Source organism: Cupressus sempervirens, chromosome 2 (assembly GCF_028749045.1).
Source record: "Cupressus sempervirens isolate cs-2001-9-10 chromosome 2, ASM2874904v1, whole genome shotgun sequence".
Taxonomy (NCBI): Eukaryota; Viridiplantae; Streptophyta; class Pinopsida; order Cupressales; family Cupressaceae; genus Cupressus; species Cupressus sempervirens.
This window is the reverse complement of record NC_143119.1, coordinates 234,371,767-234,399,221: the sequence shown is the minus strand read 5'-3', so window position 1 is coordinate 234,399,221 and position 27,455 is coordinate 234,371,767. Positions and strand designations below refer to the sequence as shown.

Here is a 27,455-nt window from a genome sequence, read left to right as displayed (position 1 = left end):
AAGGGCAACGAAGATATCAAAATGCAACAACTGGTTCGTAGTTAGCGCCAGGTAACAAATCTCCAATTTCTTATTGGTTTGGATTTTCTATTTTTAATATTGAGTATTTCCGAGTTTCTATGTGTTAATTGTTTGAAGTTTGTTTTGGGATTTTTTAGTTGGAAAAGTCTATATGATTTTTGTTTAGATTTTTTAATTTGTAAAATTTATCTAAGCTAAACAGACAAATGGGAACCTGTCCTGAGATCTATATTTTTTCATTTAGAAACAACATTCTTAGATAATCTAGCCTAACTGCTCTGCATTAATCATAATCTATGATTATTCAGTCAAATTAGTAAAAGCTTTCTTCATTGTAAATTCTTAGTTTGCTGCTCATTGTGAAATCTAAAATATAAATTGAGTGATAGTCAATACTGTAATAAGTTTGGCTACAACAATAGGAATAGGGGAATAGGAATAGCTATTCTAGAATACTTATTTTGGAATAGAAAATGGGAGTACATATTCCTATTCTCTGTTTGGTTCAGCCAGAATTTGATGGGAATTCGTGGACCCAAAAATTTATGTTTTCTAAAATAAATAAAATTGGAATAGGAATACATATTCCAATTCCACCTATTTGGGTAGAATTGCAATACCTCATTTTTGGACCAAAATTGAAATACATATTCCTACTTTATTTCCTATTCCAATTCTGATTTGGTGCATCCAAACAAAGAATTCAAAATTTTAAGAATTTACATATGCCTATTCCGCTTGTAAACCCATTGCCAAAAGAGATTTCTTTCACAACTAGAAAACAAAAGAATAAAAAAACATTATTTGCATTTTATTGTTTCTAGAATAAATAAACAAGTATTATTTGAATGTTACTGTTTAGAAAAAAAATTTAGTTTGTGAAATTGATGTATTTACTTTCCTGAATGTGAGGATGCAAAAAGTAAATGTTTAAAAGATAAGGAAATGAAAAGTTTACTTAGATGTATATTAAGTGATGTAAGATAATTTCATAAGGTTGCATCTAAGTTATTATATCTCTGAATTTTTTGAAGATAAAGATTAGATAAAAATGAATTTAAAACTTTGAGGTTTAAAAAATGTTCATATTCTAATTTTGGCACAAGATCACACATGATTTTAATATTAAAAGGGGAAGGTGATGCATATTAGATTATGTATTATAAAGTAAGGAAGATACTTTGTATATTTGTTATATTGTTTTGAACAACAATATAAAACAAGACAAATTAACATGATATAATCATACATATTAAAAATGAATGTAAAGTAATTGAGAATATAAAGATAAAATAATTCAATAACACTATTTTTTTCTATACAAGAAAAAATTAATTAATTAATTAAAGATTATCTTATTTCTCTCTTCTAAAAAATTACTAATTTCCATATACATAATTTGATAAAATTGAATTCTTTTACAATTATACATTGGTCACTTGACTTTAACTAAAGCAATTTCTAGTTGCAGTTGGAGAACCATGCAGTGACTAACGCTTGGAAGAACACATATCAGATATTATAATCACAGCAATTTCTGACAAAGCTCGGTACTGCAGTAATACTCCAGGTAGTTTATCTACACATTTATTATGGTTTTTCCATTTTACATGGTAAATATGGTAACATTGATAACAAGGCGGTTAATGCGTAATCTTATAAAACATTGTGTTCCGTTTTCTTTAGTTCTCTTTGATCTCATACATGGTGCTGTTTTACCTCAAAAGTTAAGATTCAAGCGGGTTTAGATATGGCAAGCTCTACTTCTGTGGAGATAATAGCTGAAAGTCATTTCAAGAAGGTTGAAAGAAGTTATTTCAGTACTCCAAATGGATGGCGTCTTGCCACTTTTCAGGAAGCTACAGATGGGCTCAACGTGATTAAGGAGCAAAATATTTTAGACAAATGGGACAGAGTGCGTCTCCTGGACGGTTGGATAACTGGATCGGGGTATGGTTATGATATTGGAAATGACTTCAGAGGCTGTCTGGGCTACATGCTCCTCATTCAAATCGAATCATCTTCTGGTATGCTCTCTTATTCCAAGATTACATTTCTTTCAAAATCTGCTATGTCAAAATTCCAAGTGAACAATTACACGATTAGTAATTTATACAATGTTCCATATGTGTATCGATTGAAAGAAGAATGCCCTCACAAAAAATAATACTTCATGATTAGTGTAGACTCATTTCTTAGAGAGAGAAAAACCGTATGCAGTCAAAAAGCAATTCTGAAAAGCACCTCACTTCCATCCAAAAGAAAACATTTCAATTTGTAGTTGTGAAGTTGATTGGATATAACTCGATTATTGAGTACACTCTGTCCTATTACACTCTGTCCTATTAAGTTTAATTTCGTGTGCTATTCAATTTAAATTCGTGTTGTGTCAAAATTTATTTAATAGTTGGTTTGTGGAATTTGAGATTTCTATATATATATATATCTCATTTAGCCAAATCAAGATTTTGAAAATCTTCATTCTTATTTTTGGGATTTTAGTTGTATCCATTAAGATGATGAATGGAAAGATACATTTTTATGCCTAAGCTTGGAGATGAAAGCAGACTTAGCAAAGAGTCATATCTAATTTTTTTACACTCCTCAAAAACTATGCTTAGGTTTTGATTTTCAATTTTTAGTTGCTAATGGGAAGTTTGATAACCTTAATTTTGAAACAAAATTAGAAGTCTGGTATTCTAATTCTATTTTTTCAATTTTTAAAAATTAGAATAAGAATAGAAAATTAGAATGGAAAATTACAATGAAAAATTAGAATAGGAATGGAAATGTGGAATGGGAATGGAAAAGAGCAATCCCATTCTTGTTTGGTTAACCTGGTGTTTGATTGGGAATATGTTACTCCCTTGTTTGGTTGTACAAAAATGGAATAGAAATAAGGTGAAGTTTTGTATTTTCAAAAATAGATATAATAAAAAAAAATTAATTAAAAAAAAAAAAAGAATTTAGAAAAAAATTCAAAAAGATTATAAAAAAAATAAAAAATTTGAAAGAAAATCAAAAAGAAAATAAAAATAAAATAAAATCTGATGTTTAGAGGCAAATAACAGTTGAATTTTTTCCCCGCCTGGCTTCGGCTTCGACTTTGGCCCTTGGCTTCGATCTGGCCTTTGTGTTTGGATTTGACCTTGGCTTTGGCTTCCACTTCGGCCCCTGGCTTCAATCTAGCCTCTATGTCTGGATTCAGCTTCAACTTCGGTTCCTGAGTAGGTCTTGCTTTGAATCCTATGTTTGGCTTCGGTTTCAATTTTTTCTTGTGTTCGACTTTATGGTAGTCCCTTCGGCTTCTCAAGTTTGTTCGCCTAGTGGTCACTCTACAATTTTTTGATTTTTTTTCCACCTGGCTCCCTATGCCTGGATTCGGCTTCGGCTTCGGCCCCTAGCTTCGATTTGGCCTCTATGCCTAGATTCGACTTCGACTTCGATTTCTACGCCTGGCTTTAGCTTTGGCTCCTGCGTGGGTCCTACTCTGAATCCTGTGTCTAGCTTCGATTCAGGATTTTTCCTATGTTCAGCTTTATGGTGGTCCCTTCGACTTCTAGGGTTTGTTCATGTGGTGTGGGTGGTTTTTCCATTTCCTATGCTGATGTGGCTACCTTTGAGGCTGGCATTGGTGGTCATTTTGAAAAGTTAGGGTTTCGTGATACTGTATGTTCAAGGGTGCCTATTGCGGTAAGTAACCCATTAAAGATTGATTTAAAATCTAATATTATTGATAAGATCTCTATCTATATGGCTGATTTCTCAGCCAATGCTACTATCTTTTATTTTAAGGGTTTTTGGCCTACTTTGTCAGACCTGCATGCATGGATTTCCCGTTTTTGAGACCCCATCATTTTTCAGATAGCCCATATTTACCCTATGCCTAGGGGGTTTTTCATTGTCAAATTTGAATCTGCTGCAAATAGAGATGCCATCCTTCCTAATGTTTTCTATTGGGAAGCAAAGTTTCCCTTGATGGCTAAACCTTGGCATAATGATTTCAACCCATTGACAGAATCTTTTAATAAGTTCCCTGTCTGGGTTAGGCTGTTGAATCTCCCCCTTCACCTTTGGGTAGATCCTATTTTGGAGGAGGTGGGGAGATCCCTTGGTGGATTCTGCTTGATAGATAAAGATTCTATCAATGTGTTTCAAACGACGTACGTTCACATTCTGGTAGAGATTGATATTTCTAAGGGACTCCTAGAAATAATTTTGGCAGCTTCTTCTTTAGGATCATGGAATATTCTTCTTGACTATGAGGGTATCCCCTTCTGCTATAGGAAGTGTTACAAGGCTGGTCACCTGGCTGCTAGCTGCTCCACTAGTAAATCTAGACTGAAAAGGCCCCCTTCTTGGTGGAAGGGGGTCTTAGAAGATCACTACACGGTCCACGAGGTCCTCTCTACAAGGGATGATGACTCTCTTCATGATATTTTGGTGGAGGATTCAGCTGTTGTTCCTAGAATTTTGATAAAGGATCATCCTTTGGCTCCTTTGGTTGCAGCAGATCAGTCTTTGGATTCTACAATCCTGTCTTATGGTGATTTAATGGAGGATCCTCCTTTGGCTCCTTTTGTGGATGCAGCTAGTCTATCTTCTGGTGATTTGAGGGCAGCCCCCTCTCTAGCTCCTTCTCAGGTTGATGTTCCTTCTCATGTTTCTATTGTAATTTCATCTACTGCTGTTTTTTCCCTAGCTTCAGGGGTTTCAGGGTCTGGTTGTGGCTTTGCTGATTCACAGAGCCAGATGGTTGCTAGTTTGGTGGGGGTCGGAAGGATCACAATAAAAGGAAATAAGTTCATGCCCTCCACTTCTAATTTTTCAAGGACAGACCTTCCTGTGGCTGCTTCTCAAGTCGTAGATGTTCCAGTTGCAATCTCTTCCTTGGTCTCGAGGATTTTGGGATTGGCTCTGGTGTTGCTGATTTACGATGGCAGAAGGCTGCTGGTTTGGTGGAGGATGGATGGACCATAGTAAAAGGTAAAAAGATCAAACCCTCCACTGCCTCTTTTGATATGGCATTACGTTCTCAAAAGAAGGGATCTAATGCAAAGGTCTGACTGGTTTTTTTGGTCTATTGTTCTTTGTTTTGTCCCCTGGCTTTTGGCCCGTTATTCTTTGTTGTTTATCATGGTTGGGGACTTTTTTCCCTTTTCTTCATTGGGTTTCAAGAGCGCAGTCAAAACCTATGTTGGTGGCTATTAAGTTGCCACAATGGTCACCTTTTGTTTGGTAATCTATTGCACTAGCCTTTTGTTTGGCTGTTGTCCTTTTTTTGGGCTTTAATTGCTTTTTTTTAGCCTTTTATATTGTTTCAACTTGGGTTTCAGGATCCCTGTAAAACTTGTTTATCTAATTTTTTTTTTTAAATAAAAATAAAAATAAACCAATTTTTTTTTTTTTTTAATCAGATTGGGAATAGGAATGGCCCATTCTAATAACAACTATTTTTCGGAATGGACATATGCTCATTTTAGGGGCAAAATCGGAATATGTTTGCCTATTCCCTATTCTAATTTGGGGTACCAAACAGAGAAAACATTTCCAATTCCTATTTTCTGATTCCTATTCCAACAAACAAATAGGCCTTAAGGTTGATAAAAGAATTGAAAATTATAATTGGGAATGAGAATGAGAATTAAAAATAGCAATTCCAAATCCATTTGGTTCACCTGGAACTGGATAGGAAGTATGCTAATTTGGTGTTTGGTTGTACAAAAGTAGAATTGGAATAAAAATTAAATTTATATTTTTATAAAGTTTTTTTGAAAAAATAATTAATTTTAATTTTAATTTATTTGGTTTTTTTAATAATTCATATTCATTTTATTTGTTAAATTTAGTTAATGAGAATTTTTTTTTAATACTTTTGTAATTAAATCGATATAATCATGAAAAATGTTACACGATAACACTACTGGTGAATCTAATAGAATTTGTTCATCATTTATTTATAAAATCATTAAAAAAATAGTCTACACGGTCAAACAAATTGTAAGTAACAAAATGGTCATGTCATTACTAAAATTTGTCCACCATTAGGTATATAAAGTTATAAAAATAAGTAACATAACTAAGATATCCTTTAACCATATTTATGCATATGGTCCCAAATGACCACAACCAATACTACAATTACAACAATTAGAACACAAATAACACATCATAGAAACAAAATATCAATTTTCACAATAGAAGCAATCTCATTGACAATAGAAGTGTCTTGAACCTTTCATAGTTTGTTATCATTCCTATCATCTTCTATAGCATTAGAAGCAATTCATATAGATGAGGCATTGGCCCATAAAAAAAATCAGCAATCATTGTCCCTCTACATATAATATTTACATTAGTGTTTTTTTGTCATCAACATTTCCTACCCAATCTAAATCACTGAACACTTTTAGTTCAAACTTGTCATTCACCTTGTAACAGAAGTCATAGTCTTATGTTCCTTTCAGATATCTCAATATCCTTTTATAGCCATCAAGTAATTATCCTTAGGACTTGTAGAAAGTCTTGCAGCAATCCCAACTAGTAATGCAATATTAGGTCTTCTGTGAACATCATATTGTAGTTCTCTTTAATCATTGATCTATATAGTATCTGGTTCACATCAATAGAATCATCATTCTTAGATAGCTTATGTCTTGTAGCCATTAGTATACTGACTGGTATTGAATCTTCCATTCCAAACATTTTAACTATCTCTTTAATGTATTTTAATTGAGTAATGAAGATACCTTGCTTCATTTGATATACCTATTAACCAACAAAGAATTTTATCTCACCAAACATAGACATTTCAAATTCTTTCTTCATCTCATCTAAAAATGCTTTGCATAATGCTTCCTTTCCTCCACATATGATATCATTAACAAAAAATTCAGATAACAATATCTCATTGTTATTGCCAATCTTCAAGTACATATTATTTTTATCTTTAGTTCTTGCAAATCCAATCTTTACCAAATAAATATGTAGTCTTTCATACCATGCTCTAGGGGTTTTTTTCAAACCATATAGAGTCTTGTGCAACTTACATACCATGTTCTTCTTGCTAAGGTCAATGAATCCTTCTACTTCTTCAATGTATGCTTCTTCTTCCAATATTGCATTTAGAAATGCAAAGTTAACATCCATTTGGTATACTTTAAATCCTTTATAAGAAAAATACACAAGTAGTGTTCTAGCTCCTTCTAATCTTGCAATTGGGACAAATGTTTCCCCATAGTTAATTTCTTCTTTATGTGCATATCCTTTGCTTACTAATCCAACCTTGTGAATTCACCTTTTTCATTTAGCTTGTTCCTGAATATCCACTTCATTCCACTCACATTTTTGTCCTTAGCTCTAGGTACTAGTGTCCAGGTATTGTTCTTCTCTATCTTCTCAATATCTTCATTTATTGCTTGAATCCAATCTTCATTCTCTAAATCATATTTTACTTATTTGGGCTCAAACTCACAAAGTAACATTCTTTTTCTTGTTATGAATTTAGATTATTTATCTCCAATAATTTTCTTAGGTGTATGGTGCCTTCTCACATACTTTGGTAGTACAAATTCTTTCCTTCTCTCTCATTCTACATGTTCATCTTAAAAGATAATTTTAAATTCATTTTGTCTTTATTGTTCAACTTCTACTTGGTTGGCATTATCTTCCCAATGTTCAGCTTCTTCTACATGTACCTTAGTATCATTTTGATTTTTCTTGACACCCATAGTTTGTTTCTCATCAATTGGGTATTGCAACTTAGTATTCACATTTTGTTCTTGATTTGTAGCGTTGTTCCCTTGCTCAAGTAGGGTGTAGAGAGATTCTTGATTCACATATATAAATGCGATGTAATAGTTAGGTTATGTTTTGCATTCAACTGTATTATTTTCTACATATTTATTAACTTTCACATTTTTACTTTCCACAACTTTGTTAGTATTAAAATTTAAACACTTATAAGCTTTTCTCTTTATGGAATATTCTATGAATATGCCTTCATCACTTTTAACATCAATTTTTCCATTTATATTATCCTTTAGTATATAACATTTTCTTCCAAAAACTTTAAAATACTTCACATTATGTGCATATCCATACAATAATTCAAAGGATATAATATGCGTACCTTTCTTGACTTGCTCCTATTAAGAAAGAGAATTTCAAGGATCGGTCTTTTGGTTCATAGAAGGTGGATTTTATAAGTCTTGAAAAGGAGGTTGAGAATTTGAAAGGGTTGATCCTAGACCTAGACATGAACTTTTGCATTCAAGGACTTCATAGCCAAGGCCATGTGTGCAATATTGATGACCCTCCATCTTCTCAACCAGGAAAAGAAGAAAGGAACAGTTGAGGGAGAGGAAAGAAAATTATTGTATCTATAGGTTGCTTGCTAATGATTATTGAGGAATTTGGTGTCTAAACCTCTCTTTTGAAGGGATGAGATAGAATGAGGGTTCCCCTTTGGGTTGTCTTTTATTGTATTTTTCTATGGTCATCTTCCTACTATGTGTTGTGGTCAAAAAAATATATTTTAAGACTATTATGATAGTTGTTCATCATAGTAGTTTGTTAAGTGCTATTGATAATTTACTATTTATGGATGGTATTTGGAACTATTATCTATTGAGAGATAGTAGGTCAGTTATCTAGTCATTTTTACTATAGTATAGGTTTTTTAATGTTAAATAAGGGTATTAGCTATGTTGTCAATATGTTTCTCATCATCTTTTTTTTTGGTCAACTATAAGTGGTCGTGCCTCTTGATTATTTTGATGGGCTAGTCACATATTTTGACAAATTTTAATATCAAAATATGATGTCACTCACAATTTGTAGATGATAATTGTACAATATGAATGGTGATCAATGGGGGTTTCAATCCAATATCCTATAGAACATTAGGAATACAACGACACCTCAAAACATATGATCGACAATATCTTGAAAGAAGAGATATCAATGTAATATCTATGCTTGAAAGCTTTTGATTCCTTTTTCTACTAGGAATAAAAGAAGAGAGAGATAAAGGTATACTAAAAATTATCTAAAATTTTTTTGATGTAGTTGTAAATGATATAAAGATGGTGATAAAAGAGGATTTATGTGAGCCTAGTAATAAAAAAAGAGGAATTACACTACTATAATATGTTTTTCATGATATTCTAGGTTTACTAACTTAAATTAAACTTGAATCTCAATTTAATGATGTTTTAGCACCAATTTAAGGGTAATTCCATCTTTTATTTGTATTCCTCCCATTTTCCCTTTCTTTTCTTCTCATTTATCCTAAGAGAACTTAGGGTGGGACCTAATAGATCTTCCTTAAAGCCCCTTATTTTCATGGTGCAAAGTCAAAGGTAGGATCTAGTCACCTCGGTTTTCCCTTTCCTTCATCTAATCACTAACAATCTATTTTTCATGCCATAATGGTCATCTCTTAAGGTTGATACCTATTTTTTGGTATTGAAGACTTATTTTGGGACCTTGAATGAATCCTAAGGGTTCCAAGCCCTAGTAAGTAGGGCCATAGTGCATCCCTACCCTATCAAGGATGTAGTGCATCCTCTAATGGACAATCAAAGATATAGTGTATCCCTAACTGGGCCATTTTTTTAGTCTCCTTCCCATGTCTCGTGTCTAGATTATTCCAAGGTGTTAATTCCTAGGTGAGTCATCCTATGGGAGAAATTTAATTCTGAACCCTTTGTAAACCATTCATTTTCTCCATTTTGATATATCATGCATTCACAAGATCAAGCATGCTTATAATTTCTCAAGTTTTCAAGCATTTAAGACATTCATGAAATCTCTCTATTTGAAGATCAAGATTCATTTATTCAAGCCATTGAAGGAGTTTACACAAGATCTTTCATAAAAAAATTAGCATTCATGATCTCCCTTCATATATTTGGTTTTCTTTGTTGTTTCTTCTCCATCCGTCATCTCAAGATCCACATTCATCACCACTTGCTACTAAGAAAACATTTAAGAACATTCATTCATGAAGGTTTTGTCTCACTTTGATTTCCTTTACTAGGGTTTTTGAAGTTGACTCAATGTTATTACATCATAATGCTTGATTACATTCTAAATTTAAAAGCATATTCATCAATTTATATTTCTTTATATTTTATCTATCACTAGTACTCAATAGAATTTTAATTTGTATCTCAATTCAAGGTTAATTCCTGAATCAAGGTTTGATTGAGGTACCTTAGTGGTATCTAACATCACACCCTTGATGCTTATTCTTGTTTCTTTCAAAATACATCTCAATTCCAATTCAATTTTTTAAAAGTGATTATCATTATACATCCTTTTTCACAAATCTAGCATTAGATCATAAGTAAATTGATTACATTCATCCTAGGGATGACTTTTCAACTCCTCAAAATTTAACAACCTTATGTTTCATACCGACATACATCCTTGATTTTGGGCATCCAATACCTTTGTATGATGAGCATAAGCATATTGATTGTTCCTCTTTACATGTCAATCATACTACACCTAAGATATCTTCTTCTTCTAATATTTATCCTTATTTTCTATTCATTACTTATGTTAGATTTCATATGAATTGCAATGTTGAATGATATAGTTTTCATGATCATTTAACTCAATGGATTCACAACCCTATTATGTTACTTCTTGTTATTAGACATTATTAGCCTATCCTTTGGGGGCTCATTGTCCTACTTTGCAAGTAACATAATAGTCATTTCCCTTGTCTCTTCACTTGGGGGACAAGAGCCCTATTTCTTTTTTCTATCTATATCATCCATTATGACCTTTTGTTAGCATTTTTTCCTTTTATATGATGCCATCTTTTCTTGCATTAGTTATGATTACTTAAGAATTAATATCCTTTAATTATAATCTTTTGTTTTCTTGAAATCATATGTCTAGCATAAATGGAAACAACTTAGGGAGACATAACGTGTCCTTCTCTATTCAATGCATTGAATATCCTATGTGAATTTGGTTTCTTTAATAATTCAATGTTATCTCTTACACTCATTTATTGTGTTATGTAGTGATAAGCATCACAAATACAATATTATGATTGAAAGTGCATCTTCAATCTTTCATTTAAGGTATATATATTAGATTTTCTTTCTCTTATCTCATCGATCTATTATCTCTTTGTTGTCTTTTTCATGATAACTAGGTAGGCATAATATGGTATCATTTCATCTCTCTATCTGATATATCTATAGATTTGTGTTATTTTATGGTACATTATTATCTATGGCATGTATTGCTTCGTTACATGCATGACCATGTGTTTGTGCCTAGAAAATATATTTTCATGCTTCTCATTTAATAATCATTTATGCTTTACTCCATATACAATGTATTTCTTAGCATCTTATATTTCTTCAGACTTCATATCCTATGATATTTCTTCCCTTTTTTTTCTTCATGGTGTACAATTATTTTATAATACTTTTTTATATGGGGTATTTTCATTTTGTGCATGACTATTGGTTTTTTCTTATGCCTCATCCCATATATCTTTAAAGATTTTATTATATATTCCACCATAGATTTCCTTTTCTTTTCTCAATCTTGGGGGTAAAGATGCTTTCTATTTAATTTCTACAGATCTTCTTTCCTTAGGCTTAAATGGAACTTGTATATTATGTGACATTGTGCTTCCTTTATGAATAATTATATCATGACTATGGATTCTCTTTATTACAAGAGGTTTGTATCCTATGACATCACCTCTTATTTATTAAGTAACACTATATACATTATATATAATTTCTCATGCTTTGGGTTAAAGTTTGTTATACTTCATCCAAGGATCCCTATTCCACCTATTTATAGGGGATTGAACAGGTGCATTCTTGATCTTCTTCCCATCTTCTTGGATATATCAACTTGATCAAGTGCTCCTCTTAAGAAGATTTCTTGTCATTGAGATTTATCCCTTTTTGAGGATTCCTTTCCCATAAGAAATATGTCCTTTTCACAATTGTCTCTATTCTTATTTTGTAAGGGTTATGACCCTTCACTATGAATATAGTATGCATTATTGCTTTAAGGATATCTCCTTTTTGTGTAAAGTATGGATATCCTCTCTCTCTTCCTTCTCATGTCTATTATATACACATGATAATGACGGGGGGAATACATACACCCTCCTTGGACATAAAAATTTTCTCACAAGCATGGGGTAGAAAATATGGATTCTGTGTATGGCTTAGAGTACTTTAGCCTTGGATGCTTGGTATGTTTTCTAAATTATCCTCAAATATATGGATTGTTTCTTTATCTCTCTTTGCACTCACAAGAACATATGCTAAATCTCATATATAGGTAACACATTCAAGCTCACTAAATACCTTATATGAGTAACACATTCAAATACATATGCTAAATCTTGTTAGGAAAGAAATGGTGCATAAATGCTTTCTGAATGCCAAATTAATAGGAAAATATACAAGAAAAAAATTGCAAAGATGTACAAGTAAATAAAACACCATACACAAGACATAGAGAAAACAAGATTTAATGTGGGAAAACCTTTCGGGAAAAACCCACCACCACAAAAACCCTGAGCAACTTTGTATTATAGTAAAAGGTTACTTACAAAAACCATTGATTTTTGAATAGGGTTAGATTTCCTTTACAATCAACCTAATTTTAACAACCTTCTTCACAAAACTTGTAGCTATTTATGCACACTACATTTTTTTGTAAAATTTGGTAAATAAATAGTTATGTTACAGAACCATCTACCACCCATTAGTCACAATGGACACCTTCGATAATGTAGACGCTTCGGTCATGTAGTTGCTTCATTCACTGGCTAGGTAAAGCTTTCTGCCAACCCTATCATTTTTTATTTCCATCCCCAGAATAAATTATGTTGACCCTAAATCTTTCATTTCAAACTTTAGGGAGAACTAGGATTTTAATTCTGAAATCATTTCCTTACTATTTCCTATAAACAACATATCATCTACATATAGAGCAATAATAAGTATCTAATCACCTTCAACTTTATAATACACTAGTGATCCAATTTAGCTCTCGTAAAACCCAAAGACAAAATATGTGTATCATACTTTCGGTACCACATTCTAGATGACTGGTTCAAATCATACAGAGACGTTTTCAATTTACATGTTTTTCTGCAAAGTACTCTTGTTGGGACATGTATATCTCTTCTTCAAGATCACCATGAAGAAACATTGTTGTCACATCCATCTGCTCAATTTCAAGGCCATGCATTGTTGTAAGTGACAACAGAAATCTGATAGATGTTTGCTTAGATTAAGGAGAAAATATTTTTCCATAATCAATCCCTTCTTTCTAAGAATACTCCTTTGCTACCAATCTTGCCTTATACTTGTCAATTCTGTCGTCTGGACCGTACTTCTTCTTAAACACCCATTTACATCCAATGTGCTTTCTACTATTAGGCAAGGGTACTAGATCCTAGGTTTTTGTTCTTCTCCAAAGGTTTCATTTCATCCTTCATGACTGACAACCAAGAATCTAAATCTAGCATATTAATTGCTTCTTTGATAGTCCTAGGCTCATTAACATCTGTAAGAAAAACATAGGCACAATCAACATTCAACATAGAATAAGTAAACCTCTCTTGTGAATAACCATACCTATTAGGTTGTATCCTCTCGCGAGTAGATATCATCACCTCCTGAGGTTCAAGATCATGTTCTTCTTCACTTGTATGATCTCTCGAGCTCTCCCCATCATCATTCTCAATTAATTTTGGGTTTTCATTCTCAGCTTCATTTGGAGTCTGAAATACCTCCCATCTAGAAGCTAAATGGATTTGACCTACTTCCTTTCTCTTTTCAAGCTTCTCTAGTTGCTCTAGTGAGATAGGTTTCATCTCATGAAAGATAATGCTCTTGTTGCACAACATCTTTTCAGTGAGAGGGTTCCACAACCTATATCCCTTCACAGCAATATTGTACCTGATGAAGATACACTTCACTACTTTGTTATTTCAACTTTGACCTACTAACTTTAGGTACATGAGCATACGCTTCACAACCAAAGACACATGAATATCTTAATGAGGGCTTCTTACTAGACCATGCTTCCATAGGTGTCTTTTTAATTAGCATTTCTAGAATAACTCAACAAGTAGCACATTGCCACTACTTCAGCCTAATAATTTCATCCCAAACCAACACCTCCCAACATGCTTCTTTCTCTCTCCATCAACAATTGACTCATCATTTTCGCTACTCCATTCTGTAGCAAAGTATAACGTTTCATGTTATGCCTCTTGATGACATGATCTACATAGAATTTTTCAAAATCTGTATTCCAAAACTCACCACCAGTATCTATCCTTAAGCATTTAATCTTTCTCCCAGTCTAATTTTCAATAAGGCTTATTAATTCCTTAAACTGACTGAACACTTCTGATTTATTCTTCAAAAATAAACAAATGTTCTTATTGAATAATCATCAATTAATGATACATAATATCTTGAATTAGATAGAGAAGGAACATCCATAGGACCAAATACATTAGAGTGAATATAATACAATGAACTAGAAGATTTTTTAGAACTTGAATAAAACTAAACATAGTTTTTCATTCCATAGATGCAATGTTTGTAGAAATCAAATTTGAGGTTATAATCAACCAACCCCTCAACCATGATTTTATTTTTCAAGGTTTTTAAACCATTCTTGCCAATATGGCAAAGCCTATAATGCCAGGGCATTATTTTCTTAGCAAGAAGTTTAACTTCCATCGCATTTACACCATGTGTTGCCACATTGGTTTTATCAGACTTGACAGAGACACCATTACAACATATAGGTTTGGCATCTAACTTATATAACATTCTAATGCATTGACCCTTAGCTAAAATAATAGATCCCCTAGTCATCTTGCAACCACCATGAATAAATGTTACCTTGACTCTGACACCATTTAACTTACTGGCAGAAAGTAGGTTTTGAGCCAGAATGGATATGTGAAGTACTTTGTCAATCCCTTTTACTCTATTGTTAGGAAGCTGAATTTTGACTCTTCTTCTACCAAAAATTTCTAGCATGGAATTTCTCGTAAAGAACACCTTGATACCATTGTATGGTTCATGTTTTGAGAACCACTCTTTGTGAGGCATCATGTGGAATGATGCTCCCAAATCCATCAACCATACATCGTCGAACATAGGCACTGCTAAGGCTGCTATGAAGTCATTCATCATCACTTTGAGAAGATTTAGTGTCAAAAGGATATGGCCTTTCTGCCTACATTTCCAACACTTCACCTTGACTTCTTTCCAAGAGTGGCAAATCACTCTTGAGACTTTGACTTCATGTCCTTCTTCTTGCTTTTTTTCTTAGATCTACCTCATACACTCAAAGCTTCTTTGGTCACCTCAGAGGACTTATTTCACATCTCCTCCAACATAAATACAATAACTACTTCATCCATTTTCAACTTGGTAGTCAGTCTTCCAATAGCCATTACAAAATGATCCCACGAATTGGGAAATGAGCATAATAGTAACATGCACTGATCTTCTTAATCAATAGACACACCAACAAATGTTAACTATGCAATCGCCATATTATTAAGTGATCTACCACAATCATTCCTCCATCCGTCTTCAAAGAGTATAATTTATTCCTTAGGAAAATCTTGTTTACCAAGGATTTTTCTTGATAAATGTCTCCTAATTTCTTCCAAAAGGAATGTGTGGTTTTCTCTTCATGGTCATTCAATAAAACTGAGTTTGCAAGACTCGGTCTTATCAATCCTCGAGCATTAGTTCCCAGTCTTTCTATTTCATGCCTGAAGGCTTAATACTAGACATGAAAGTCCACATATCTCGATCAACTAGTAGATCTTCTACTTTAAGTTTCCATAGCTCAAAGTTGGTGCCATTGAACTTTTCAATGTCCACCCATTTTGATGTACCTACAATATCAATTTATAGACAAAATCTTGCAAAATCCCACTAAAACCAAATTGGCACAAAAAAAAAACACTACTCGACAAGGGTAGCACAAATGGCCAGGCTCTAATACTGCTTGTTCGCAAAGGAACAATATGGAACACTTTTTGAATACCAAATTAAAAGGGAAATATGCAAGAACAAAGTTGCATAGATGTGAAGGTAAATAAAATGTCAGACACAAGACACAAAAAAAACAAGATTTAATGTGGGAAACCCTGAGCAACTTTGTATTAGAGTAAAAAGTTACACACAAAACCCCTTGATTTTCACACAAGCTCAGATTACCTTCACAATCAACTTGATTTCAACAACCTTCTTCACGAAACTTACACCCATTTATGTGCACTGCAATACGTTGTAGAATTCCGTAAAGAAACGGTTATGTTCTAGAACCATCTACCATCTGTCAGTCACAATGGATGCCTTTGGTGATGTGGATGCTTCGGTCACTAGCTAAGAGCATCACTACATGACATATAGTACTCCATGTGGGAGGATTCACCATACTCGTCACACACACCATACTTGCCACACACACCGTACCCCTCACTCATCATACTCCACCGTACTTTCCATATGTTCAAAACACATCCCTTTGACCCCCACTGCACGGTGCAATTTGCCTCCACTACATGGTGGCCTTGATGTATGGTGAGGCTCATAGCCCATATGACACTCCACACTTCAACATTCTAACAAATCTTACATAGGTAATGTATATAAGCTCATTAAATGCCAATATAAATAACACATTCAAGCACAACATGCAAAGTCCCATATCACATAATGGAGAGAACTATACCATGATAATAGAAAGGATGTTGATTTATGGATGAGATTTTGGTGGGTTGACTTAAGTAATCTTAATTTTTGAAATGAGTTATCTAGATCATTTTATTCTTGAAAAAGTGCACGCATACAACTCCTAATTATTATTAAACGTAAAAATAATATTTAGTATTTATTATTTATTATTTCCATTACAATGCTAGAAAGTTGGCACTTGTTAAAAACATCTTAAAGGAGAGTCTTCATAGAATGGAATTAACTAATACTTCCAAGTCCTTCCAGATTGTGCCTACGCCAATCTTCCCATCAGCGAGCCTCAGAAAGAAGTGGCATTGATGCTGTGTGCAGATGACTGGAATTATGAAGTTGTCTACTGGTTGTTCAACACCTGGAGAAGAGCAGAAAGAGGTAGTATGGACCTGCAAGACGTGATGGGTGGGAGAATCCCATTCAGTCACCCCACCAAATTCAAACAGATGAACACCAAGCTTTCTTCTCTCGCCAGGAAACTCGCAGATAACGTCGGACCTGTCACTGAAAAAGCGGCTAAAAGGACATATTCGGGCAAAGACTCAGCGAAAGAGGTGCTATCTGACATAATCAAAATTGTTGAGGAGAACCTACCGCAGTACATTTTGGATGGTATTCCTATTACTAAGAATTACTATAGCTATGCTTTACGTGAATCGTTTCCAAGGTTGCTGGAGCCCTCGTGGCTTGATGATTTGGCTAGAAATGGGGGTGCAGAGTGGGATAGTATTGCAGATGAGATATGGAACTTTATCTCTCAAAGTTTTGCAGAGTCGATGGTAAAGCTTTTTTCAAGTATCATTCTTGCACATATATGTAAGCGAAATGATGAGTATGTTGATCTGGAAACAAGGACCTCAACACAAGAGAATTTCATATTTGCCTCTTCCATTCTCTTCAATCTCTCCTTTTTTAGAGAAGACATAATACACGCACCCCTCGCACACGGTTGCAGTTATAACAGCTGCGCAGGAGAGATGATAGGGCACGTGGCATCAGACTGCGGGAGAGATGATCTTCCACGTTTGAAGCAGAGACTGCAAAGAAACGCCATGTGGAGGTGCAACGACCAGATCGGAAATTATGACCTGCTAAACAAGCTTCTAATCGCTGTAGCCGGCGGCCATGCTTCTACTCGCTTGGAAACCAAGGCAGAAAGTGTTATATTGGTGGTTAAGAGTTTGTTAGACTGCGCCGGAGCTCAGCTTGAATCAGCCTATTTAATACATGGATCATCGACAGCCCTAGAGCATGCTGTAACCTGTCTTGGAGATGACGATATTTGTAAAAAGGTTGTAGAGTTTTTGCTCAAGGAATGCGATGGAGGACAACAGTTGGTGAATACGCCAAATAAATATGCATGGGGGTGGACCCCACTTCATTGGGCTTCTCAGCAAGATCTGATAAAGACGTGTCGTTTGCTTCTTGAGCACGGAGCTGAAGTAAACGTCTTAGATACCGATAAGCAGACACCTCTGCACAGGGCTTCACTCTTAGGTGACGCAGACACGTGTCGTTTGCTTCTTGAGAATGGAGCCAAGCTACATGTTCAAGATGACGACAAACGGACACCTCTCCACATTGCAGTTACATATGACAAAGATGCGGTTGTAAATGTATTCATGAAACAGCCAGAAATTGCTGACGTACTTGATTTAAAAGACAGCGCTGAAAGTAACCCTTTAGATTGGGCGGTTCTTTGTAACAATATAAAATTATTAGCAAGGCTGATGTCAAAGTATAGAGTCCCCGAAGCTTATTTTGATAAAGACACAGTGGATGCGGAGCAGCTTCTGCGTTACTCTTTGATGGAAGGGTCTGACAATATTGTTGCCGCTTTGTTAGAGAAGGGAACAAAACTGTCAGCTGGTGATTGTGATGATGAAGGGAAAACAGTTTTGCATTTGGCAGCAATGTGTGAAGATGACGACAAAGCAATGGAAATGGTCAAAATTGTAATTCAACATATTGATTCCGATGGAAAGCAAAACTTGGTGCTCAGGCGCGACAGAAGAGGGAGGACTGCTCTCCACGAGGCAGCTTTGAATGGAAATGTAAAACTCTGCGAACATTTGATGTCCACAAATCCAGATCTAGTCTACTTGGAAGACAGGGATGGCCGAGCCCCTATATATGATGCAGCTAGCGGAAAACATAACGAAGAAGTTATTGTAAAGAAGTTGCTTCATATACATTCCAAGAAAGATATTTCTCCGACTGATTTCACAGACCGGAACGGCTTGACCCTACTGCACGTTGCTGCTTCACTAGGGAAAAAAGATTTGGTCAGATTCATCCTTTCTCGTTCGAAAAATGATGGGAGAGATTCGAAGTACACAAGAGGTCTCATTGCACCGGATGGTTTGGAATATTTGAAGAGGGGAGATTTCCTTGGTCAAACAGCACTTCATAAGGCTGCGAATTGTGGAGAGTGTGATACAGTAGAAATTCTGTTGAATGAAGGTGCCCATCCATTCGAAGAACGAGATTGCGATGGTCGGACTGCACTTCATTATGTTGTGAAAGCTAAAACTCAAGGAGGCAAGAGAAAATTGATCGACTTATTTTTACAGAAATGCAAAACAAGTGAAGAGAAATGGCTCTTCTTGTGGGCTTCTGCAGCAGGCTTAGGTACAGCAGACGAGACTCTCAGCAATGATGATCCACTTCACCAATTCCTTGAAGATAAAAAGAATGAAATTAAACTAAATTTGACAACTACGAATTTGTTGAAAACTGCTGCTTCGGTGGGAAATATAGAAATGACCAAAGAATTGATTGCTAGAGGCTATCAATTAAAGGATATTTACCATAAAGAATGGAGACAAACTTTAACACATGAAAAAGAAGAGAATGTAAAGAAAGGTACGTTTTTATTCCTTCCTCGACTATAATATTTAGCATTTACATGACAACATGAGGTTTCAGATTTATGGATGCTTGTTTCATTTGCAGTTTCAAAGCAACTCGAGAGGATTGCCGAACAGGCAAATGACCAACCGACTGTAGCAGACAATCTCGGTAAACAAAAATTAGCTCAAGATACACCCATCTCGACATGTTCCTAATAATTTTTCTTTTAGCTAATCTTACATTTTCGAAATTGATCAGGAAGGGCTGACTATGCAAAAGGTCTTGCTGCATTATTGCTGAATCCTTCAATAAAACCTCCCATCGTTGTTGGAATCACGGGAACGTGGGGAATGGGGAAGTCGAGCTTGATGGTACAGGTATCATGTAATCCTTTTCGAAGCCTATTGCAAAGAATACTTTCATTGTAAGTTCAGTACTTCATCTAAACTTCGTTTTGGCTTTTAAAAAATTTAGACAGAAAGCATTTTACTTCAAACAGCAGCTCAAATGGCATTGTTGCCATACACAAAATTATCAAGTTCAGCGTCAGAATTACCTGAGATCACAACACCTGAGTTATCCAGAAAAGGGAAAAAGAAATATGAAGAAATCAAGAGATATGTGGACTTTGAACAAAATCCCAATAAAAATCTATTTTCTACTATAATGGAGAAAATTTTGAAGTCGGTGAAGAAAAGCAACAAGAAGAAGCTTACAGCAGAGGTATATTTTTCAACACCAAAATTAAATTTATCTATTCCTTAATGATAGAAATCAAATATATTGCAAACTTTACATTGATTGCTTGAGTTTGTTTGCTAGAATGGTCACGACGAGCAAGATTCTCTCACAGAATTCCTGAAAACTTATGATGCTAAATATCGTAAAACATTTAAATCACTTGCCGCAATGGATAGCACTGACATGGTAAGAGTGCTAGCTTAGCATAAATGTGCTCTACTTCTCAGCAATTTCATACTTTGATTTTAATGGCAAAATCTTCATTCTTGCTTCCAGTTCACAACATCAATCAGAGAAGATCAAGAACATCAAAACTCACAGTCAAAGTCAATGTGGGAAATGGTGAGGATCTATACCTAATTAAGAAGCATTTTAACATTTTTTTAATCTTAAAGCCTCACTTTCTTTGCAGTTAACAAGAAATAATCAGCAATCAAAAGCAAGCCCCCAGCAAACAACAACAGATTTTCTAGTACAGGAAAGTATCCCATCTGTTTTGACTGTTCAATATAATTCTTGGAAATATAAAAATGAAACAGAAGCTTTAGCAGGGTTGGCAGTTGAAATCACCAAAGAGTTGGAGGGAACTATGACTGAGGCTCAATGGCTAAGTACTTGCTGGAGGAACACTTGGAAAAAGAAGAAATTCAATATATGGATTGAAATTATTTACCCATGCCTTCTTGCAGTGGTTTTGGCTTGCACAATTACTTGGATTCTATGGATAATTTTGGAGAGAATGGATAAGCTAACGAATTGGGCAATACCAAAATATGCATGTCTACCAATAAGTATACTGATTATAGGCTGGAATGTCACAAAGTCCATAGTAGGAATTTTAAAACCAGTCAGTAGTCAGCTAATGAGTTACATATCATTCCCAGATCATGCAGACAAGTTGGGCTATCAAGAAAGGGTGATATCAGATATCACATTCTTGAAAGATGAAATTGGAAAAACACCTTGCATGGTTTTCAAGGCATATTCCTGGATATTAGCTATGGTTTCTACATTATGGTTCCTATTTTTTGAGTGGTGGTTCACACCATTATTTTTCCATACTAGAATCCTTGGAAAGACCATGTTGCTTCCTAAAATAGCACCGGCATTTGGGACCAACCTACGAATAATTGTTTTTATTGAAGATCTTGACCGTTGTCAAGAATCTGTGATTTTAGAGGTATTTTCTGAGCAATTTGTTTAATGTTTCTATCTAACACGAGTCTATATTTTAATCTATACATTAGTTGAAACAATATTCGTCTCATTTCAAATTTTTGAATCAGTTATATGTTGTGTATAGGTTTTGGCAGCCATCAATCTTGTTTTGGCAGTGTGTGAAATAAGCGTGGTGTTGGGTATTGACAAAGGACAAATAGAAAGGGCTATAATGAATAACTATGGAGATACGGAAACCAGGTCATACAAGGATAATCAAGAAATAGCAGAGAAGTATCTACAAAAAATAATACAACTTCCACTTGACCTCCCTGACCCTAGCAAAGAGCAATCTAGGGAGTTTTTGGAAGGACAGCTAGGTGTTTTTCCAGAACCCAGTAAAGGAACTGAACCAAAATTTAGACAAGATGCAGGTATGGCCAAACTATTGAGATAAAGATTAAAACATTTATAGGAAGTAGGAGTAAACTGCTAAAGTAATATTTTAGAGGAAGATGAAAAAATCCTGTATTTTGCTATGAGTGTTCAATTCTAAAACTGTTCCTATATAATATTTAATATAGTGGATCTTTTTAATTACAGATGCAAAGAAGCCAGCATTGACATTATGGGATCTTCCAGAACCAGAAGCTAGATCAGAACCTTCACCCATTACTTTCAAAAGGAAAATTAAAAAAGTATTTTGCGGTGGGTGTTTGAATGATATTAGAGATTATTGTTCGATTAAATATTCTAACAATAAAGTAGAATACAATGCAGATGTAAAATTGTCTTATAAGAACTAATATTTAATTAAAATATTTATCATTGTGTTATTTTTTTAATAAGTATAATTAATTATTTTTTAATGATTCTATTGATCAAAATTATTTGTTTAGTTATAGTTTCATCTAGTGTGCAAAGAAAATATCAATTTTTTATTCACAAGAATTTTTTTTTTGCTTTATTAGTTGCAGGCAACCTCTAATTTAACCTATTCAATTTATTGTAAAGTTTTACTATAATTTATTTTTTTAAATATCACATTAAGATATAAAGTAAAATTAGAATTGATCTATTATGATTAAATAATGATGAACAATCTCTCATTTAAATAATCTTACATAAACATACTTGTTTATTAAAATAGGAGGAAAAGAGGAAATAGAAGCAGCAAGAGATGGAGAGTCAAGACAATCTGATAAAAAAGGAAGACAACCTCAACAAAATGAAGCATCTATTGTTAATCATGGTCCCAAAATAAGTAAGTAATTAACAAAACACCTTATTTTTGGTTTAAAGTTGTATATTTGTATTAAATTTGTTTCTAAAATAAAGACACACATCTTTAACATTTTTAAAATTATGTAGGTAACAAAAACAATTGGTTCCAAGTTCCTATAACAGAGTTGCTATTCGTCAGGTATAGCAAAGGTGAAAAAGATGCCTTTTGTTACTTTCAGGATTTGGCAACAGAGAGCAGAAAACTTCCTCGTGAATGGAAGCGCTATCTCACTTATCATAGGCTAGTGTGGTATATATTTTATCTTACCAAAGAAAACAAGGATCTAGCAGGCTGGCAAGTACAACTGATCACATGGATATTTATATGTTGGGAATGGCGAGAGAACATGGACTTTATTATTCTGGTATGTCAAGCTTCAATAATTCACTTTCTTGTGTGCCAATTTGAAAATAATATGCAAAGAAGATTTGACTTTCAAGACATTGAAATTTGTCTTTTTCTCTACAGAATTGGAACCATGTCAGGACTTTGAAAAGTCTGTCATCCAATGGACCTTCATTGCAAATGATTGTGGAGCATTTTATGGAACTTGATAGTAAGGATACTATGGAGAAAGCAGGAACTAGCCATGAAAAAGAAGTAACCAAAAGGAATATTGTTTCTGTAGACAAAAGTTTTCAGATAGAAAGCAATATAGAAGAGTTAAACAATGTTGTGAATGAACAACTTAGTACATTACACATTAAAATTGAATTAGATAAGCTAAAGCAAGAGATTCAAGAGCTGAAAGGTGGGATCATGAAACAACAAAGTACATTAGAGATAACCTTACACAATGAATTAGATAAATTGAAGAAAGAAATTATTCAAGAGGTAAAAGATGGGGTTATGAAACAACAAAGTTCGAAGGATGAAAAGAGGGAGGAAGAAAAGAGGATTAGGATAGAACGATGGGAACTAATGAAGTCAGCATTGGGCAAATATGACGTCTCCATGGATGGCATCCAAGCTTTTCAAAGGTTTAGATTTTACTGCATAGCTGGGTATCTCTCATGGCCTTTTCCTAAACTTGAAGTTCAGAGATAAAAGAACATTGATAGCTATGAGGATTGGTAGCTCTAGTGTTGAAATATGTGATATATATATATTACTTTTTCAGTTTTGTCATGTAAGCTAATATTATTAAAGAAGCCTTTTGTTGGAGTAAAGACCTCATCCATTGAGGATATCAATATTCTTCTCGTAGCTACCAGTCAAAAAACGCCAAAGAAGGAAAATAGTTGTATTATTTGTTGAATCTATAGTTCATTGGAAGCAGCACTATGTAAAAAGAATGTAGCCCTCAAAAGAAATTGTAGTGGGGTTTTTTTTTTTGAAAATTATGTCTTCATGAAAATCATTGAATGATATATAGTGCTAATTGTAGAAACGAAACACATGGATTGAATAGAATTCCAAATAGCAACAACAAATACAAAAATCCAATAACAAACGATATACAAAAAACAGAAAACTAACTCCGTTTTAAAACAGAGGAAGCTCTGTTTTTTTAGCATAAAAACTTTATTTTATTGTAGCAGCTCAAGTCATTAGAAATACATCTTAAAATATAAAATAGTGAAATACAAAACCTACGGTGAAAAGCTAAAGATCACTGCTTGTAACAGCAGTTTGAACAAAAAAAACTAAGTTCTTTATTTCTATCAAAGCCCTTCAAACCTACGGTGGAATGAATAGTTTATTTGTTGAATGATGGAACAAACTAAATAATTGAGACATACAACTAACTAATCACATAAACAAAGAATCTATTGCATGTTGCTAAGGAGATATTAATGGCGGTAAAACTGAAGTTTCATGATTGACGGACAGAACCAACAACATTAATCTTCACTCGTGTTAAGGTATTGTTAGCACAATAAGTGATTCTTTTATCACTATTTTCAGTGGTGTTGTTTTTTCTTCCTCCATTGTCCTATTCGTTTAATCAGTTGGTTTAAGGCATGGATTGTTTTCAAAAACTACAAGAAAAAAAAGTAGTTGCAAGCGATTACAAATTTGCAAGCATATATATTAGCTTATGTGTCATGAATTCCAAAGGTGATAAAGGTCGAGTTTGAGGTCGTGTGAAGCTTTGATGAATGTGTTGACTGCTACCATTGTCGTCAATATTCTCTATTTATTAATTTATATCTATGAGGTGAACTATCTTATTGTTATTAGGCTTATCATGTTAGTTGGTGATTAAACTAAAAATCAACAGCCAAGCAAAATTTACCTTTTCAGAATATTTTGTTTCTTCCTTCAGTAAAGCTACATCATTTTTCAGGCACATATTAGAATTATTTCCCATATTATCATTGGTTGCATGATTTTGCAGAATATCAAGCAAGCTTAATATGCATCGACGAGACAGAAGACACTTTACTCAAGATCACCGTCTCTGCAGAGGATGATTTAGGTGAAGCTCTGAGATGACCTGCACTCCTCATGATTGTGACTATGCCTAGATTGTGATTACTCCGGACTGCCTAGAAGCACACCCTTCATTAAAATTTCTTCAATATTTTTGGATCAACTTCTAATTTTTTTAAAAATTCAAACTTTTCTCATTGCAATCATTTGATAGCTAGTTTCTTTGTGTTCCTATCCTTTGGAACTCTTCATCAAACATAGTTGTGTAGTTTATTTTATGCATTTTAAATATCAAAAACAAAAAATATTTTTAGGTCTGTAGTTGAAATGTCCCTTTTCTGATTTTACATGATATTTCACGCCTCTAATCAGATTTTCAAGATCAAACAACTAATATTACAAAGATCCACCAAATTTCTCAAGAAACCCCAAATCGGGTATGCGAGAAATTGTGCCAAAAGCTTCACAGCTTCACCTATTATTAATAAATCAGAAAGTGGACATTTTTACAGAAATTTCAGCAGCATAGCAGCCTACAAAATGAAATTTTCAGATCCGTATAGCCTTTACACAACAGTTCTCAAATGTAGGACAAAAACTATGCTCATCGGGCTCCCGAAATTAACACAAAAATGCTCAGAAACACCACAAAAATACTAATAATCTATCTCAGAAGTTTAATCATGTCCCAATACATATATTCAGATCTATTTTAACACCTTAAAGTCTGAAAATACAGCAGCAACCCAAACTGATATGAAATACTCAACTGAAAACACCAAACTCATACAAAAAACACACCCGAAACCCACAAATCTACACTGTTCAGCACATAGGCAAACTCTGTATGAGCATGCACATGGAATGGCTTCAAACTCCCGTCCTTAGCCTTCCTGGAAACCTACAAACTCCCATTCTTGGGTCTCCTTGGAAACCTGTAAACTCCCGTTCTTGGGTCTCCTTCTCCACAGGTTTGGCAACCTTTGAAGAATAACAAAGAAATGAGCAAAATCCAGTTCTCCCCATCTGCCCAAAATGCCTCCAAACCCCTTAAAAGAGGGCATAACTGTAACTCATGTCCAAGAGAGGTTAATGAAACATATTTTAATAATAATTTTCATTTATTAGTCCAACGGTTTCCAAAGATTAACCCCCTTTTTCCGAAACTTCACTTTCTTGGGCCTGCCTGCCTTAGCAAAGATTATTATTTTTTAATTATTTAAAAAGGGGACATGACAAGTCCTCCCCTCCCAAACATTGCTTGTTCTCAAGCAATGGCTGAACAATAAACCAATCAATCCACCTGGATCCCAAATGTAGTCATGAACTATACTACTACCAATTAACATAGGCTCCTGCAATATCCTCTGCAATATGACCAAGAGGAATCCATAATCAAACTGACAATTATAGCTCAACTAAACTCCAAAATCACCACTACCACAGTTAAAAACCCATGAGACACAAACTCTTAGAACATCAGAACCCAAGTAAAGTGGACAAATCAAACTACCAACATAGTAAATACCATCAACGCATCCCACTGGCCTATACAGAATGTACAATCCAATTCTGCAACAATGGTGAACACTCTCGAATGAAACTATACCAAGTATGGAGAATCCACACACTGTACAACTCCTGTAGTCAACAAAACTCTGCAAATCACCGGCCACTATCTCATAACCATAACTCCCATGCATTGCTGACGGTGAAAAGACATTACAAGATAAAGAGTAAGAAATGGAATCCAAACCAAATTTGCCTGCCATCAACTCCTCAAAACAAGGATCAAATGCTAACTGATGTACATACCCTGCAATATAATGTTGATTAAAAAAACCAACCTCAGTCAACAGCTCACCATGAACAAGTGATACAACCCACTGTGACTGATCACTAGCTAAGTCAGGAGATGTCATAGCCAAAGGAGTAGAATCAATAGCAACACCCACTGAAGCATCACTCCCAAACTCCTGCTCTAAGTCACATATTATCAAGCTGTCAACTGCAGAACCTATCACCATGTCATGCCCATCATAACTCTCATCTTGAGGCATCAAACTGTCCCATAACTGATGATAAGCACTAGGAACCAAAGTACATCTCTGTATCATCATCTCATCAACATGGTCATCAAAGGTAAATTGATGAGCGTACCTCATAGTGTAATGTCGATAGAATTTGCCAATCTCAGTCAGTGGCTCAGACTGTAATCTAGATGA

The 27,455-nt window shown here is 34.3% G+C and overlaps 1 protein-coding gene across 6 annotated transcripts; it reads left to right on the top strand.

Annotated features, from left to right (window-relative positions):
- On the top strand, positions 1-24,194 carry LOC149571906 (uncharacterized). Of its 6 annotated transcripts, none has more exons than XM_089813310.1 (15): positions 1-51; positions 1,493-1,591; positions 1,749-2,048; positions 17,070-19,682; positions 19,773-19,838; positions 19,929-20,047; positions 20,145-20,393; positions 20,493-20,597; positions 20,688-20,753; positions 20,824-21,591; positions 21,715-22,003; positions 22,173-22,277; positions 22,720-22,833; positions 22,941-23,218; positions 23,323-24,194. In XM_089813310.1, the coding sequence occupies exons 3-15, from the start codon at positions 1,772-1,774 to the stop codon at positions 23,899-23,901; spliced, it is 5,628 nt and encodes a 1,875-aa protein (XP_089669436.1). In that variant the 5' UTR covers positions 1-51; positions 1,493-1,591; positions 1,749-1,771; the 3' UTR covers positions 23,902-24,194. The 6 variants fall into 6 exon arrangements, with proteins under 6 accessions (XP_089669436.1, XP_089669441.1, XP_089669437.1 ...); XM_089813311.1 differs by having other exon boundaries at positions 3-51; positions 1,754-2,048; XM_089813312.1 differs by having other exon boundaries at positions 3-51; positions 1,708-2,048.
- Positions 24,195-27,455: the final 3,261 nt, after the last annotated feature.